Source organism: Colossoma macropomum, unplaced genomic scaffold (assembly GCF_904425465.1).
Source record: "Colossoma macropomum unplaced genomic scaffold, Colossoma_macropomum, whole genome shotgun sequence".
Taxonomy (NCBI): Eukaryota; Metazoa; Chordata; class Actinopteri; order Characiformes; family Serrasalmidae; genus Colossoma; species Colossoma macropomum.
In genome coordinates, this window is record NW_023494806.1 from 29,647,640 (window position 1) to 29,666,488 (window position 18,849).

The 18,849-nt window shown below is 43.8% G+C and overlaps 1 protein-coding gene across 1 annotated transcript in view; it reads left to right on the forward strand.

The window, feature by feature from the left end:
- The window catches only part of LOC118827187 (protein unc-13 homolog B), a 155,174-nt gene that overhangs the window by 99,952 nt on the left and 36,373 nt on the right, over positions 1 to 18,849 (forward strand). Inside the window, exons 15-21 of the mRNA XM_036598447.1 lie at positions 1,352 to 1,571; positions 2,481 to 2,708; positions 5,277 to 5,418; positions 7,733 to 7,902; positions 9,431 to 9,546; positions 10,138 to 10,295; positions 13,264 to 13,414. Of these exons, the coding sequence (XP_036454340.1) occupies positions 1,352 to 1,571; positions 2,481 to 2,708; positions 5,277 to 5,418; positions 7,733 to 7,902; positions 9,431 to 9,546; positions 10,138 to 10,295; positions 13,264 to 13,414 (1,185 nt within the window). The remainder of the gene's footprint in view (positions 1 to 1,351; positions 1,572 to 2,480; positions 2,709 to 5,276; positions 5,419 to 7,732; positions 7,903 to 9,430; positions 9,547 to 10,137; positions 10,296 to 13,263; positions 13,415 to 18,849) is intronic.

An 18,849-nucleotide genomic window follows, 5' to 3' on the forward strand; every position in this document is an offset into this window, starting at 1 on the left:
GGATTTTTTTGTTGCTCAGACTCGCTTTAAGCCCACTGTGCTGAGCTAAACTCTTACTGCCCCTTCCTCCATTCTGCCTCTACACCATTTGGGCAAAACTTGTTCTTCCCAAACAGTGCTGTCACTGTAACCCCGACTCTCTTGCTCCACCCCCCCAAACAGAACACATCATCAGCAGAGCACCTTCCACCCCCCCCCCCCCCCCCCAACACTACTCAGGGCTTTTTAAAGACAGAATAACAGAGCGAGGCCAGGGAGCGAGGCGGATGCCCACAGGCTGTTCTACAGCTCACTTTTGGCTGGCTGTCAGTGACACCTGCCTGCCTACACCTGCACATGGAGCAGCGTCTCTACGACAACGAGCAGCGTGATCAGAGCATCACATTTACAGCAGCGCTTTCACTACAGAGCTCACTTACCCACCTCACCACTCTTACACCAAACACAGCTCTTATTCAGTTTAGCACTGGAGCTGCAGGGCTAATGGAGCTAACCAGTAAGGGCTTATACCCCACCAGTTAGCACGGTGCTAACTGCACGCCTAAATCATCACACGCTCGCTTGTATCTGCATTTCTGGACAAGCTACCTTGAGATAATGTCTGTTAGAGAAAACGCTCTGCAATAAAATAGAATTGAATTGAATTGAATCGAGGAGAAGTTTATTCCATCGGCTGAGTTACGTGGCTGCGTGTGGAGTTGTCTGAGGAACGTGACGAGTCTTGGGAAAGATAATTAATCTCTGGAGGAAAATCTGAAGGCTGGTTGCCAGATAAGTGCTGTTATAATCCATCTTTTACAGCCCCCACAACACCTACAGCATCTTTAACTGGTCACCCTGAGATCACCCCTTCATCTCTGCCTCTCTCTCTCTTTCAGTAACACTCCTTCGCTCTGTATCTCTCGCTCAGTTCCGTTTAGCTCAGGATGAATTTTATCGCCATACGGACTAAAGATGAACAAAGTTTGGGAGTTTTAAAGAATGATAAAATAAAATAATAAACGTTTACAGTCTGTACACGTTTACAGTGGGAGGTCAGTCTTAGAAGTCGTGTAGAATTATTACTGACATTTTTCTGTTCTATTTAATGGATTATATCAATTACAAAAACCTTGTGTCTCCAAAATTCCTTACAGGAGAAGAAAACAACGTTCTTGTAATGGACGTTATTGGAACCAGACTCTTTTTTGAAGTAATGTTGGTTGATTTCTGTTGGTCCGTTCATGAAATTTAACGTTGTTTTCATATTATGTAAAAAAATGACGACAGCGTTGGAGATGCAATGTTTTTGCCTGATAGTGATGAGATGTATGTTTCTGTGTTATTGACCTGTCCTCTCTCTGTCCTGCAGAAGACCCATGTGTATAAGAAGACCCTGCAGGCTCTGATCTACCCCATCTCCTGCACCACACCGCATAACTTCGAGGTCTGGACGGCCACCACGCCCACCTACTGCTACGAGTGCGAGGGGCTGCTGTGGGGGATCGCCCGGCAGGGCATGCGCTGCTCTGAGTGCGGGGTCAAATGTCACGAGAAGTGCCAGGAGCTCCTCAACGCCGACTGTCTACAGAGTGAGACGCGCTGGAGATATTTAGATACCCAGCTGCTTTTAATACACACTATCACGTCTTCTTTGTTTTCAGACCTCAGTATGAGGGAGGCACCAAAATGCCTCCAGAACATGTAAAGAAAAAATGTATCTGGAAAAACAAGATTAAAAAGGTATAAGGAAGTGTTGAAATCAAACCCTCAGTAGTAATTTGAATGCTAATGAAAACGAGAACCAGTTTTCTTCACTGTCCTGCGCTGGTCAGCACAGACGCATTCAGTTCATGGCTCATTCTGTAGCTTACACAGTGTAATAATTTCATTATGCTTATTAATTGTGAACTGTTTGTATTTGGCAGCTCAGTTTTTTGCTATTGAAAGCAAGTTTTACCAATTATGAACGTGTTTTCTTTATTCTTTTGTAGTTTTTATGTTTCTTTATTTGTTTGTAGTTTTTATGTTTAGTGCGTTTAATCAAAACAATATATAAAACTGCAAATTAAGGAAAAGTTTCCAGCCAGATATGTCTTGAATTTCGGTCTCTGTTTTGTTCCAGAACAAAATGTAATGAGCTTTACTGCTCATTACATTTAAGAAAGATGGTTTAGTTATTTGGGTGTTCATAGTGATGCCACAGCCATCCGTAAGTAAACCCAAAGCTTTAGCACAGAGCTGCGCTATGATCCCTAAACCTTTACAGGGATGTTTTCTTACTGCATTGGAAAGAAACAGTGAAAATGGGACGTTACTCAAGGGGCGGTGTATCCACACAGTGTAGTTCGTACTGACTATAAGCTGATGAATAGAATTTCTTATGTTTAGGACTGTAAATCAGCGTAACAACCACCAGCTAAAACTCTTGTTCTTGTCAATCATCCCTGTCTCTCTCTCTCTGTCTCTCTCTCTCTCTCTGTCTGTCTGTCTGTCTGTAGGAGCGGCGGAGAAGAGCAGTAAGACCGGAGCTGAAGATCGCACCCAGCACATCATCTCAGCCATGAAGGACCGCATGAAGATCCGCGAGAGGAACAAGCCGGAGATCTTCGAGGTGATCCGAAGCGTCTTCAACGTCAGCAAACTGAATCACGCCCAGCAGATGAAGACCATCAAACAGACCGTCCTGGACGGAACCTCCAAGTGGTCGGCCAAAATCTCCATCACAGGTGATCGCCACGGAGATTACAGATAGATCACAAACACCCACTGTGATGAATTTCACAAGCCAGCGCTTTTTTGATCTGATAGCTTCGAAAAAGAGTTTGGAATCTGTGTTTTCAACCATATAAAAACAGTGGTCTTTGAGATAAATGTGTAAAATGATCCTCATAGAGGGGCCCAGACATTACACTCTGTGGCAGTGTGCTTATCTCAGATGGAGTCGATGCAGTTCACTTCTTTAGCTGTAGATGAAGCTAATGAAGCAGTCTGCTGTACTATTTTTAGCTAAGTAGGACCCTTTCTTCCATATTTATAGACAGCAGGGTATCACAGTGTCTGACACAGTGTCAGAAAAACCAGGAGGGAAATATCCAAGAAACATGAACCTCCAGTGCTAAAAGTAAAGAAGGAAACTTCACATTTCCTTCAGATGCCAGTACATTTGAGATGATATATATATATGTACTATATATAATATACACACAGACACACCATGAGTGCGTTTAAAAAATGTGTTCTACACTGAAATCTTAAAATATCATAAAACAGTGTCTCAGTCATCAGGCAGTGAATTCATAACCATTTCATGTAGTAACTCTCTGTGAGGGAGCTTTTAGAGAGGGACGTCTGGTTCCTATCACCACCACTGTGAACAGTTCTGACTCTGTAAGTTTCTCTAGAACAGAGCGTTTCACACCAAACCACTCTGAACGACTCTGTTTACATCTCAACTATTAATTATGCAGAGATTTGGAAACTTCCCCTTTAAGTGAGCGTGGGAGGATGATTATCTGGTTGTTGTCGTGTTGAATCGGTTGATGTGTCAGCTGTAGTCTGGTCGTGTTGTTGGAGTGTAAAAGCTTCTCCCCTGCAGTGAGTGTTACACGTCTCGCACTGATTACTGAGGAATCATACTGAGCTCTTATCACTCAGTCCACTCTGACTGGCTGCTTTTCCACTAATGGAGCTCCGATTGTCCTGCATAGTGATTTAGCTTTTGTTTGAGACAACGGCTCAGACACCGATTCTATAGATAATAGTGCTTTTTCAGACAGGTCTGTGAAGAGGTAACAGCTCTTTTCTCTGCATGTCGATAATGTGTTGAGAGTTCTTCAGCTTTTTCCAGCTGCACTCAAACAGTGGCTGGTTTACTTAAGCTGTAAAACTCCATGGTGGTTTGTGTTGGTCACTATCAAGTTCTATTGCTTTGTATATATACATATATATATATATATATATGTGTGTGTGTGTGTGTGTGTGTCTCTATCGGTCAGTCTGATGGACGAGTCTGGGTTTGGAGAATACCAGGAGAACGTTACCTGCCTGACTGCACTGTGCCAGCTGTAGAGTTTGGTGGAGGAGGGATGATGATATGGGGTTGTTTTTCAGGGGTTGGTCTAGAACCCTTAGTTCCAGTGAAGGGAAATCTTAATGCTTCAGCACCAAGACATTTTGGACAATTGTACACTTCCAACTTTGTGTGAACAGTTTGGGGAAGAACCTTTTCTGTTCCAGCATGACTGAGCGTCAGTGTACAAAGCAGCTCCATAAAGGCCTGACTGGGTGAGTTTGGTGTGGAAGAACTTGACTGAGCCCTGCCTCAACCCCAATGAACACCTTTGGGATGACCTAGAACGGCGATTATGAGCCAGACCCTCTCGTCCAACATCAGTGTCTGACCTCACAAATGCTCTTCTGGATGCTCTCCAAAATCTTGTAGGAAGCTTCCCAGAAGAGTGGGAGCTGTTTCAGCTGCAAACGGGGGACCAACTCCATATTAATGCCTATGGATTTAGAATGGGATTCATAAAGGCTCCTGTAGGTGTGATGTGTAGGTAAGTACACACTATATGGGCAAACAGATGTGGATGCTTGTCCTCACCTATATGAGCTTGTTGGACACCTCCTTCCAAAGCCATGGGCATTCATTTGCAGCTATAAGAGCCTCCTCTCTACTGGAGTGTGTCTGTGGGAAAAAGAGCGTTCGTGAGGTCAGACGGTGATGCTGGACGAGAAGGCTTGGCTCGCAGTCCATGTTCCAATTAATCTCAAAGGGGTTCAGTGGTGTCCATGGAAACCCATTTCCTGAAGCTCCAGATGCAAAGTTCTTGTGCTGATGTTGCTCCCAGAGGCAGATGGGAACTCTGTAGTGAGTGAGGCAAAAGTGGTTTGGCAGTTTTTACACCCTACACGCTTCAGCGTTGAGCTGTTGTTGCTCCTATATGCTACCATTTCACAGTTATAGCACTTACAGTTGACTAGGGCAGACCTAGCAGGGCAGGAAGTTCATGAGCTGACTTTAGGTAAAGGTGACATCCTATGATTAAAGTCTCTGAGCTCTTCAGTGCAACCCACAGCTATGTGCTCTCTATATAGGAATCAGCTGAGGACAATTCCAGAGTGTAATCAATGCCAAACCTTGCGCTGACACTCAACCAGCATGAGCTCCTCTGAGCAGCTGGCTGAGGATCTGAGAATGACTAACTGATGCCTACAAGGCTATAAAAAGATCTCAAAACTTTTCCATCTTACTGGACATTTATTTCTTTTTTTCTCTGTGTTTGTGTCTACAGTACTGAGCGCTCAGGGTCTGCAGGCTAAAGACCGGACCGGCTCCAGTGACCCGTACGTGACCGTGCAGGTGGGGAAGACCAAGAAGAGAACCAAAACCATCTACGGCAACCTCAACCCCGTTTGGGAGGAAACCTTCAACTTGTAAGTTCGGTTGTGTTTCGTAATATTTTCGTAATTATTTTGGGCTCAAACCCTGAGTCAAAGCTAAGCGCCCGACTATCTGCTAGTCTGAAGGCACTGTAGAACTTTATGGTGACTCCTGCGTTTAGTAGAAGTAGACCAAACTCTGAAAATGAGCAAAGATGTCCTGAAGAACCTCAAACAGTTCGGAAATGGTTCTCTGAAACAGCTACAGTGGTTCCACACCATGCTAAGGAGTAAAGTTCCTTGTCTGCCCAATTGAAAAAGTGGTCAATAGCAGCTATTTTGTTACTTTTCTAAACGCAACTTACCTTTAATTGACTGAGCCACGGACATTTGCTTTCATCAATAACCACTGGTTGCCTTTTGTGCACAAAATAGCTTAGGCTAACTTTAGCAGTACATTCTCCTGATCGACTTGTCTAGTGTGTTCCCTCAAAAAGCATTTGAGCATAAAGACTTGGTAATTATTTTTTAGAGTCGTTTAATCCGTGGACTATTATGACTAAAACTGACTAAAAAATGGTTTTGTTTCCTTTTTTCTCCATAATTGAAAGCTCTTCTTTCATCTTTTATGAAGCAATAGAAGCCATATTGCCTGATATGAACTTTACAGAGCACTTTTTAAAGAAACAATGTGGATCATATGAACATTATAGAGCTTTTTAAATAAAACAGTAGAAGCCATATCGCCCCCTACGCTTCCTGTAGTGTATTACAGTCTGTCAGAATGACTGTGTGGATCATATGAACATTATAGAGCTTTTTAAATAAAACAGTAGAAGCCATATCGCCCCCTACACTTCCTGTAGTGTATTACAGTCTGTCAGAGTGACTGTGTGGATCATATGAACATTATAGAGCTTTTTAAATAAAACAGTAGAAGCCATATCGCCCCCTACACTTCCTGTAGTGTATTACAGTCTGTCAGAGTGACTGTGTGGATCATATGAACATTATAGAGCTTTTTAAATGAAACAGTAGAAGCCGTATCGCCCCCTACACTTCCTGTAGTGTATTACAGTCTGTCAGAGTGACTGTGTGGATCATTATAGAATGTTTGTTTTTCAGTAAACAGTGTTTGTCTCACTGTTGCAGTCCTGCTTGTCGTGATCCTCACAGTCAGCATTGTGAGTCTCTGTAGAATCTCCTGCTTGCAGTGAGAGCAGTAATACAGGTTCTGATCCCAGCAGAGATAGAAAGGCCACACTGAAGCCTTCTCCACTGCAAAATTGCAGTCCTGACCTGGATTATATAACTCTGTAAGAGCGAACTCAGCCCTGCTGTTTCTGCTGGGAGCCGCGACCTGAATGAAGTGTTTTTCAGAAACTGTTTCTAAAAGTCCAGGTCAGGCACAGCGGGCTGTTGATGACGGACTGCAGAAATGTCTCGATCTATAATAATAAATCATTTACCGAACCATATGATTTTTCCTACTCAGCTCCACTGTCTCTCTCTATCTCTCTCTCTCTCTCTCTGCTCTCCATCTCGTTTCCTGTATTAACCCTAAGGAGTCTAGAGTCATTGTCTTTGTTTTTCATTTTAAATTACAGAATTATTTGGAAATAACTACACAGTTAAAGGTAATTACATAGGTAAAGGGAAACTCCACCAATTTTCTTTTCAAAATTTCTGCATAATTCAGTGTGTGAGATGTGAACAGAGAGATTCAGAGTGGTTTGGTGTGAAATGGTTCAGATGTCTTTACAGTGGTGGTGATAGGAACCAGGGGTCGCCATGACTACAACACAAATATAGACATTTTATTTACTATCCAGAACCACCAGTGAACCTACACGAGTCTTCTGAGTTTATATGGAATGTTGATGATGGAAAAATAGAGGAAAATTCTTTGGGAACTATTTTGCCTCACCACACCCTGCATGTATTCCTCCACCATGAATGGATTTTAAGGCCAAAACCTTTTTAAAACTACCATAAAACAGGGTCTCAGTCATCAGGCAGTGAATCCATAACCATTTCGTGTAGTAACTTTCTGTGAAGGAGCTTTTAGAGGTGGATGTCTGGTTCCTATCACCACCACTGTGACCAATTCGGACTCTGTAAGTTTCTCTAGAACAGAGCGTTTCACACCAAACCACTCTGAACGACTCTGTTTACATCTTAACCACTTAATTATGCAAAAATCTTAAAAAACAGGTTGAGATTGTGATTTACATTCTGAATGGACAGGGTTGAGCCTGCACTTCTGACTTTTTTCTGTTTGTTTCAGTGTCAAAAACCACACAACCACAACGAAAGTACTGTAAAGCTACTAATAATAATCATAACTCTCTCTCTTTGTGATCTCCAGTGAGTGCCATAACTCGTCTGACCGTATAAAGGTGCGCGTGTGGGACGAGGATGACGACATAAAGTCTCGAGTGAAGCAGAGGCTGAAGAGGGAGTCGGATGATTTTCTGGGTCAGAGCATCATCGAGGTCCGAACGCTCAGCGGAGAGATGGACGTCTGGTACAACCTCGGTGGGTTTCGTTCAGGAGTGTGTTTGGGAGTGCGTCGTGCGTTCTGTGATCTCATGAATAAGATCAGGTGAAGGAAGCTAACCACCAAGCGAAAGCTAACCTAGCTCACATTACTGAGCCACCAAGCCAGCTCTGAAGATGTCTCCATATAAAAGCTGGGTAATGTTTAGTGAGTGGACACACTGGGTTTAAGGGCAATTGAGTGATGGTTTAGACCTACAGTTAGCACCATGCTAATTGGTGGGGTATAAACGTTCATTATATGTTAGCTATATTATAGCTCCAAAACTAAAGAAGCAATACTATCACTTTAACCTTTATTCATGTGTAAAATGTGAATAAACCATCCTGTTTACTGATCTAGGGTCAGTCAGTGTCCACAGTAATTTTTAATATTCCGGTATGGCTGCTCATATGAACTATGTTAACTATATATCCAGTACAAAAGCTGAGAAAATGATCTGTTAAGCTGTTTATCTGGTGGTTATTTGCCCAGAAAAACATCAGAATGCATATAAATAACATTAATGCAGCTGAATCTCTCCATCCAATATGTGGTTTATCTAATCAGCGCTTCATTAAATTAAATCAGGTGATGGAATTAAATAAATAAATAAATCTGTGTGATGGTTGGAGTCAGGAGCCAAACCGCGTACTTCTGAATTCTGACTACTGTTTATGTTTATTTTTATGTATTGCGGTGATATATAGTGTTGTATTATCACTCTATAGTGTTATATAATTATGCTCAATGCCCCAGAAAATAGCTTTAACCCATTTTCCTGGCTGCCTAAGACATCTGCGCTGTTCTGTATGTTTATATATATATATAGACACAGATTCTTCACTCTGCTCCTTCAGTCTGATGAAATATTCAGTATGCGACTCATGAAGTCTGCAGATTTGAATATATGTCATGCACACATGATAACTTCAAACGCTCTTTTCTTCTCTCTCTCTGGCTGAATTTGAGTTCTCCTGTTCTGTCTATAGTCCAGGACCGGTTCTGAGTGTCGCTCTGTGACGCTCTATTAAAATTCATGAGAAAGTTCATCTGCATGTTGGAGTTGGTTCAGTTGGATCGTGTGTCATTTTCAATTCAAACTCAGCCATGTTCAGATTTGAGTGCTGAATATGTTCCTGTTTGACAGTTTCAGACAGACACTTTGTGTACATAGAACTCCTTGTGTTTTTATTCATTGCACCATTTGAACTAAGTTTGATTCCTATGTTAAAACTTTTAAAACAGTTAAATGTTAAACTCATAAATAACCAGGAGCTGCCAGCAGGTTCGGCCTTCCATGCCTCAGTCCTGTAACTCAAATAAGTCAGTTTGTATTGTGTTCCATGTAGTTACTCCCTAATGATCAGCTGTAGGATGTAGTGAGTCTGGACAAAACTTCATCGTCCATTTATCACGTAAAAAAATAAAAACAAAAACCGGAGTCACGAGGTTTCAGTGTGACATCAGTGTGTGAAATGAAGTGAAACTGTCGTTTCTAAACTGAAGTTGTGTGTGTGTCCACAGAAAAGCGCACGGATAAGTCGGCCGTATCCGGAGCGATCCGGCTGCAGATCAGCGTGGAGATCAAAGGAGAAGAGAAAGTGGCACCTTATCACGTACAATACACCTGCCTGCATGAGGTAAACACCTCACACACATATTTTGAGTCTGTAGGCGGAGCCTTATTTAAGCCACGCCCCTGCATTTTAGAGCAGGAAGTGAGACTGCATCCCTGTCCCTCGTGGCCACATGGCCACAGTTAGATCCCATTGATTTGAAGTAAATGTGTCTGAAAATCAGTGTGGAATATTAAGAACTGTCACTACTGAAACGTATTTTCTGCTGCTGTGAACTTTTTAGTGTTTTAATGAAAAATATGGTGATTTTCTGTGTGAACAGCTGGTCAAAGCTGTGTTTGCTGGTCGTGTACTGGCTGTGTTTTTGAGCTCAAAATGAGCTAAAACAGTCACTACTGAAACATTCTGTAAAGTATGGGTGTTATGACTGTCTTGGTAGTGACAAAATGGAACAATTAGTCATTTGTTTTACTAAAAGAAACGTAATGAGTGTATAGGGTCGCTCAAAGCACTAGAATTTTAGTCTAAAGCCCAAATTGGTTAAAAGTCTAAATGTGTTTTCAACCATGGTCGTAGAATGACCCGTACGTGGCAGTATATTTACGTAATAATGATGCCCTCTATCTATCCTATACTCTCCCTCTCTCTCTGAAGAATATCTTCCACTTCCTGATTGACGCCGATGGTGCGGTGAAGTTGCCGGTTGCTCGTGGCGACGATGCGTGGAAGGTTTATTTTGATGAAGTGGAGCAGGAGATCGTGGACGAGTTCGCCATGCGCTACGGCATCGAGTCCATCTACCAGGCCATGACGTAAGACCTGAACAGCTGTGTGTGTGTGTGTGTGTGTGTGTGTGTGTGTGTGTGAGCCATTCCAGAGCACTCTGAGCAGTTGTTTTATCTTGATACAAGAATTGAAAAAAAGTTTCATAAACCCTAAAATAAACTTACAAAACTGTTACCTGCTATTAAATGCAATTAATAGTAATAGCTCTGGTTGCTTACAGAAGCATTAAGGTACCTACAGTAATGCTGTTATCTTGATAGTTCTCTGTGAACCTCAGCTAACATGATTCAGACACGACTGCTCTGTAAAAATGAAAAGTCAGGTCAGCTTCGAAATTTTAAGTCAACTTTCTGCTCAGTGTTTTTAAATTTCCTCGACTTGGTTCAGTCAGAGGTTCTCTTACATTTGTGATGCTGCATCTCAGTCGGATCTACGAAGTACAGTGTGAGTTTACTCAGAAGGCACAGTGAATGTGGTTGCCTCCTTATAGTGAGACATTTGCTTACATTTCTTTGTTGGATTTTTACTCAGTTCCTCCCTCAGTTTAGTCACTGCCAGTTCCCACCCACACTCTGTGACTCCCCCACCACACTGTGCCCCCTGCCTGGGGGAGCTGAGTAAACATTCAACCAAAATCAACCAGTTTCAGCCTATAAGGAAGTAGCTACAGTGGTGCTTGAAAGCGGTGTTATGGTGTTGTGAACCCTTTAGAATTTTCTGTATTTCTGCATAAATTTGACCTAAATGTCATTCAGTTTCCTAATAATAGATGAAGAGAACCAAATTAAACAAATGAGACAAAAATATTAGGCTTGGTCATTTATTTATTGAGGAAAATGATCCAATATTACAGATCTGTGATGGTCAAGGTATGTGAACCTTTGCTTTCAGTATTTAGTGTGACCCTCTGTGACTAAGTATTTCCGGTAGCTGTTATGTTGCTGTTATGTTATACTGCTGCTTCAGGTCCTTCCACAACAGGTCTATAGGATTAAGGTCTGGACTTTGACTTGGCCATTCCAAAACATTAACTTTATCCTTAATGATTCTTTAGTAGAACGTCTTGTGGGCTTGGGGTCGTTGTCTTGCTGCATGATCCACGTTCTCTTGAGTTTCAGCTCACAGACAGATTGTCCTGACATTTTCCTTTAGAATTTGCGGGTATAATTCATTGTTTCATCAATGATGGCAAGTCATACTGGCCCATACGCAGCAAAACAGGCCCAAACCATGATACTACCGCCACCATGTTTCACAGATGGGTTTTTATACTGGAATGCAGTGTTTTCCTTTCTCCAAACATGACGCTTCTCAGTTAAACAAAAAAAGATCTATTTTGGTCTCATCCATGTGAGATGGTTGAGACCGTCCATGTGTCCATGTGATCTTTAGCAAACTGCAGATGGGCAGCAATGTTCCTTTTGGACAGCAGCAGCTTCTCCTTGCAATGCACACCATTGTTTGCCAGTGTTCTCCTGATGGTGGATTCATGAACATTAGCATTAGCCACTGTGAGACAGGCCTTTAGAAGTTACCCTGGGTTCCTTTGTGACCTCGCGGACTTTTACACGCCTTCTTTTTGGTGTGATCTTTGTTGGTCGACCACTCCTGGGGAACGTAACAGTGTAACAGAGTTTCCTCCATTTGTACACAGTCTGTCTGACTGTGGATGGTGGAATCCAAACATCTGGAGATGGTTTTGTAACCTTTTCCAGCGTGATGAGCATCAACAGCTCTTCTTCTGAGGTCCTCAGATATCTCCTTTGTTCGTGTCATGATACACCTCCATAAACATGTACTGTGAAGGTCAGACTGTGACAGATCCCTGTTCTTTAAATTGAACAGGGGTGGTCACTCACCCCCATTGACTGAAAACACCTGACTCTAATTTCACCTTCAAATGACCTGCTAATCCTAAAGGTTCACAAACTTCTGCCACCCACAGATATGAACTATTGGATCGTTTTCCTCAATAAATAAAAGACCAAGTCTAATATTTTGTTTAATTTGGTTCTCTTTATCTACTTTTAGGATTTGTGTGAAAATCTGATGAAGTTTTAAGTCAAATTTATGCAGAAATATAGAAAATTCTAAAGGGCTCACAAACTTTCAGGCGCCACTGTGCATTCACTTTTTTGATTTGTTGACCTGACCTAAGAAGTTATTGGCTGTTTTAAACGATGTGCTGGAGGAGCTCGTGCTGCCCTCCCAACACCGTGTGATAGAGGGAGCGCTGGACTAAACTGTGGGAAAAAATTGGGCTATTCTTTCATAACGTTTATTCACAGAATCCAGCAACTGCCCACTGGCTCCTATTGTGCGTTTCAAGACAACAGGTTTCCTGTTGTTTTCTAAGGCAGAGATTATGCTGAAAAACGAGGCGGAGTTCCTGTGATCGTCCTGGCTTTACCTGCTGGAGGTGATCGGCTTATAAAACAGTTACACTCTTAAATCAGAGATTAAAAACCCACATTTTTAATAAAGAGGGCGAATCAGAGCTGCTCGTGTCACAGGCGTAAAGGCAGTAAGTGCTGTTTAAAAGCCTCTGCGTGTGTTTAAATGGTCTGAATCTGTTAGAATGGTGGAGGATTCAGTCTCTTTAGGGAAACAGGCTTCTTTTCACTGAACTGCTGAACTATTGAGCTCATTACTGCCTTTTACTGCATAAATGAATAATAGATTCAACGAGTCTGACTTAACATTCGTTCTGTGTGAGTGTACGTGTGTGTGTGTGGTAATAAATGGAGAGGTGGAGATGAAAGAGGAGGGTGAGAATTGTGTGTGTGAGTGTTGTATGGTAATGGGAACGGCACATTCCTCAGTAAATAAATGAAATATTGTAAATGGTACGTTATACTAACAAATACATAATTCATTCAGTGAATGTGGATGATTTTAGAGAGACAAGCGTTCCTATTTTCTCATATTTGTCTTTTGTTTTTCCCCACATTTCTCTCTCTCTCTCTCTGTCTCTCTCGCTCTTTCTCTCTGCAGACACTTTGCCTGTCTCTCCTCTAAGTATATGTTACCTGGTGTTCCTGCAGTAATGAGCACTCTGCTGGCCAACATTAATGCATTCTTCGCTCATCCGACCTCAGCCACCAGCGTCTCCGCCAGCGACCGCTTCGCCGCCTCCAACTTCGGGGTAACACGCACACACACACACACACACACACACACACACAACACACACACACACACACAACACGCACACACACACACACACACACACACACACACAACACACACACACACACACACAACACACACACACACACACAACACGCACACACACACACACACACACACACAACACACACACACACACACACACACACACACAACACACACACACACACACACACACACACACACATTTCAGTGCTACATTTTCCACTAAAAGTCACTCCAGCACATCCAAAAAGTGTTCAGTGGAGCTCTATCACTCCTACTCACCCCAAAGTGTTCAGTGGAGCTCTATCACTCCAACTCACCCCAAAGTGTTCAGTGAAGCTCAATCACTCCAACTCACCCCAAAGTGTTCAGTGAAGCTCAATCACTCCAACTCACCCCAAAGTGTTCAATAGAGCTCCATCACTCCAACTCATCCCAAAGTGTTCAGTGAAGCTCTATCACTCCAACTCATCCCAAAGTGCTCAGTGGAGCTCCATCACTCCAACTCACCCCAAAGTGTTCAGTGAAGCTCAATCACTCCAACTCACCCCAAAGTGTTCAATAGAGCTCCATCACTCCAACTCATCCCAAAGTGTTCAGTGGAGCTCCATCACTCCAACTCATCCCAAAGTGTTCAATAGAGCTCCATCACTCCAACTCATCCCAAAGTGTTCAGTAGAGCTCCATCACTCCAACTCATCCCAAAGTGTTCAGTAGAGCTCCATCACTCCAACTCATCCCAAAGTGTTCAGTAGAGCTCCATCACTCCAACTCATCCCAAAGTGTTCAGTAGAGCTCCATCACTCCAACTCACCCCAAAGTGTTCAGTAGAGCTCCATCACTCCAACTCATCCCAAAGTGTTCAGTAGAGCTCCATCACTCCAACTCATCCCAAAGTGTTCAGTAGAGCTCCATCACTCCAACTCATCCCAAAGTGTTTAGTAGAGCTCCATCACTCCAACTCACCCCAAAGTGTTCAGTAGAGCTCCATCACTCCAACTCATCCCAAAGTGTTTAGTAGAGCTCCATCACTCCAACTCATCCCAAAGTGTTTAGTAGAGCTCCATCACTCCAACTCTTGCCAAAGTGTTCAGTAGAGCTCCATCACTCCAACTCACCCCAAAGTGTTCAGTAGAGCTCCATCACTCCAACTCATCCCAAAGTGTTCAGTAGAGCTCCATCACTCCAACTTATCCCAAAGTGTTCAGTAGAGCTCCATCACTCCAACTCTTGCCAAAGTGTTCAGTGGAGCTCTTTCACTCCAACTCACCCCAAAATGTTCAGTGGAGCTACATCACTCCAACTCACCCCAAAGTGTTCAGTAAAGCTCCATCACTCCAACTCTTACCAAAGTGTTCAGTGAAGCTCCATCACTCCAACTCACCCCAAAATGTTCAGTGAAGCTCCATCACTCCAACTCTTACCAAAGTGTTCAGTGAAGCTCCATCACTCCAACTCACCCCAAAGTGTTCAGTAAAGCTCCATCACTCCAACTCTTACCAAAGTGTTCAGTGAAGCTCCATCACTCCAACTCATCCCAAAGTGTTCAGTGAAGCTCCATCACTCCAACTCATCCCAAAGTGTTCAGTAGAGCTCCATCACTCCAACTCATCCCAAAGTGTTTAGTAGAGCTCCATCACTCCAACTCACCCCAAAGTGTTCAGTGGAGCTCCATCACTCCAACTCACCCCAAAGTGTTCAGTGGAGCTCCATCACTCCAACTCATCCCAAAGTGTTCAGTAGAGCTCCATCACTCCAACTCACCCCAAAGTGTTCAGTGGAGCTCCATCACTCCAACTCATCCCAAAGTGTTCAGTAGAGCTCCATCACTCCAACTCATCCCAAAGTGTTTAGTAGAGCTCCATCACTCCAACTCACCCCAAAGTGTTCAGTGGAGCTCCATCACTCCAACTCATCCCAAAGTGTTCAGTAGAGCTCCATCACTCCAACTCATCCCAAAGTGTTTAGTAGAGCTCCATCACTCCAACTCATCCCAAAGTGTTCAGTAGAGCTCCATCACTCCAACTCACCCCAAAGTGTTCAGTAGAGCTCCATCACTCCAACTCATCCCAAAGTGTTTAGTAGAGCTCCATCACTCCAACTCTTGCCAAAGTGTTCAGTAGAGCTCCATCACTCCAACTCACCCCAAAGTGTTCAGTAGAGCTCCATCACTCCAACTCATCCCAAAGTGTTCAGTAGAGCTCCATCACTCCAACTCATCCCAAAGTGTTCAGTAGAGCTCCATCACTCCAACTCATCCCAAAGTGTTCAGTAGAGCTCCATCACTCCAACTCATCCCAAAGTGTTTAGTAGAGCTCCATCACTCCAACTTATCCCAAAGTGTTCAGTAGAGCTCCATCACTCCAACTCTTGCCAAAGTGTTCAGTGGAGCTCTTTCACTCCAACTCACCCCAAAATGTTCAGTGGAGCTACATCACTCCAACTCACCCCAAAGTGTTCAGTAAAGCTCCATCACTCCAACTCTTACCAAAGTGTTCAGTGAAGCTCCATCACTCCAACTCACCCCAAAATGTTCAGTGAAGCTCCATCACTCCAACTCTTACCAAAGTGTTCAGTGAAGCTCCATCACTCCAACTCACCCCAAAGTGTTCAGTAAAGCTCCATCACTCCAACTCTTACCAAAGTGTTCAGTGAAGCTCCATCACTCCAACTCTTGCCAAAGTGTTCAGTGAAGCTCTTTCACTCCAACTCACCCCAAAATGTTCAGTGGAGCTACATCACTCCAACTCACCCCAAAGTGTTCAGTAAAGCTCCATCACTCCAACTCTTACCAAAGTGTTCAGTGAAGCTCCATCACTCCAACTCACCCCAAAATGTTCAGTGAAGCTCCATCACTCCAACTCTTACCAAAGTGTTCAGTGAAGCTCCATCACTCCAACTCACCCCAAAGTGTTCAGTGGAGCTCCATCACTCCAACTCATCCCAAAGTGTTCAGTAGAGCTCCATCACTCCAACTCACCCCAAAGTGTTCAGTGGAGCTCCATCACTCCAACTCATCCCAAAGTGTTCAGTAGAGCTCCATCACTCCAACTCTTGCCAAAGTGTTCAGTGAAGCTCTTTCACTCCAACTCACCCCAAAATGTTCAGTGGAGCTACATCACTCCAACTCACCCCAAAGTGTTCAGTAAAGCTCCATCACTCCAACTCTTACCAAAGTGTTCAGTGAAGCTCCATCACTCCAACTCACCCCAAAATGTTCAGTGAAGCTCCATCACTCCAACTCTTACCAAAGTGTTCAGTGAAGCTCCATCACTCCAACTCACCCCAAAGTGTTCAGTGGAGCTCCATCACTCCAACTCATCCCAAAGTGTTCAGTAGAGCTCCATCACTCCAACTCACCCCAAAGTGTTCAGTGGAGCTCCATCACTCCAACTCATCCCAAAGTGTTCAGTAGAGCTCCATCACTCCAACTCATCCCAAAGTGTTTAGTAGAGCTCCATCACTCCAACTCATCCCAAAGTGTTCAGTAGAGCTCCATCACTCCAACTCACCCCAAAGTGTTCAGTAGAGCTCCATCACTCCAACTCATCCCAAAGTGTTTAGTAGAGCTCCATCACTCCAACTCTTGCCAAAGTGTTCAGTAGAGCTCCATCACTCCAACTCATCCCAAAGTGTTCAGTAGAGCTCCATCACTCCAACTCACCCCAAAGTGTTCAGTAGAGCTCCATCACTCCAACTCATCCCAAAGTGTTTAGTAGAGCTCCATCACTCCAACTCTTGCCAAAGTGTTCAGTAGAGCTCCATCACTCCAACTCATCCCAAAGTGTTTAGTAGAGCTCCATCACTCCAACTCATCCCAAAGTGTTTAGTAGAGCTCCATCACTCCAACTCACCCCAAAGTGTTCAGTGGAGCTCTTTCACTCCAAGTCACCCCAAATTGTTCAGTGGAGCTCCATCACTCCAACTCATCCCAAAGTGTTTAGTAGAGCTCCATCACTCCAACTTATCCCAAAGTGTTCAGTGGAGCTCTTTCACTCCAAGTCACCCCAAAGTGTTCAGTAGAGCTCCATCACTCCAACTCATCCCAAAGTGTTTAGTAGAGCTCCATCACTCCAACTTATCCCAAAGTGTTCAGTAGAGCTCCATCACTCCAACTCTTGCCAAAGTGTTCAGTGGAGCTCTTTCACTCCAACTCACCCCAAAATGTTCAGTGGAGCTACATCACTCCAACTCACCCCAAAGTGTTCAGTGGAGCTCCATCACTCCAACTCTTACCAAAGTGTTCAGTGAAGCTCCATCACTCCAACTCACCCCAAAATGTTCAGTGAAGCTCCATCACTCCAACTCACCCCAAAGTGTTCAGTGAAGCTCCATCACTCCAACTCTTACCAAAGTGTTCAGTGAAGCTCCATCACTCCAACTCACCCCAAAGTGTTCAGTAAAGCTCCATCACTCCAACTCTTACCAAAGTGTTCAGTGAAGCTCCATCACTCCAACTCATCCCAAAGTGTTCAGTGAAGCTCCATCACTCCAACTCACCCCAAAGTGCTCAGTGGAGCTCCATCACTCCAACTCTTGCCAAAGTGTTCAGTGGAGCTCCATCACTCCAACTTATCCCAAAGTGTTCAGTAGAGCTCCATCACTCCAACTCTTGCCAAAGTGTTCAGTGGAGCTCTTTCACTCCAACTCACCCCAAAATGTTCAGTGGAGCTACATCACTCCAACTCACCCCAAAGTGTTCAGTGGAGCTCCATCACTCCAACTCTTACCAAAGTGTTCAGTGAAGCTCCATCACTCCAACTCACCCCAAAATGTTCAGTGAAGCTCCATCACTCCAACTCACCCCAAAATGTTCAGTGAAGCTCCATCACTCCAACTCTTACCAAAGTGCTCAGTGGAGCTCCATCACTCCAACTCACCCCAAAGTGTTCAGTGGAGCTCCATCACTCCAACTCATCCCAAAGTGTTCAGTGGAGCTCCATCACTCCAACTCACCCCAAAGTGTTCAGTGGAGCTCTTTCACTCCAAGTCACCCCAAAGTGTTCAGTGGAGCTCCATCACTCCAACTGACCCCATAGTGTTCAGTAGAGCCCCATCACTCCAACTCATCCCAAAGTGTTCAGTAGAGCTCCATCACTCCAACTCATCCCAAAGTGTTTAGTAGAGCTCCATCACTCCAACTCACCCCAAAGTGTTCAGTGGAGCTCTTTCACTCCAAGTCACCCCAAATTGTTCAGTGGAGCTCCATCACTCCAACTGACCCCAAAGTGTTCAGTGGAGCTCTATCACTCCAACTCACCCCAAAATGTTCAGTGGAGCTCTATCACTCCAACTGACCCCAAAATGTTCAGTGGAGCTCTATCACTCCAACTCACCCCAAAATGTTCAGTGGAGCTCCATCACTCCAACTCACCCCAAATTGTTCAGAGGAGCTCCATCACTCCA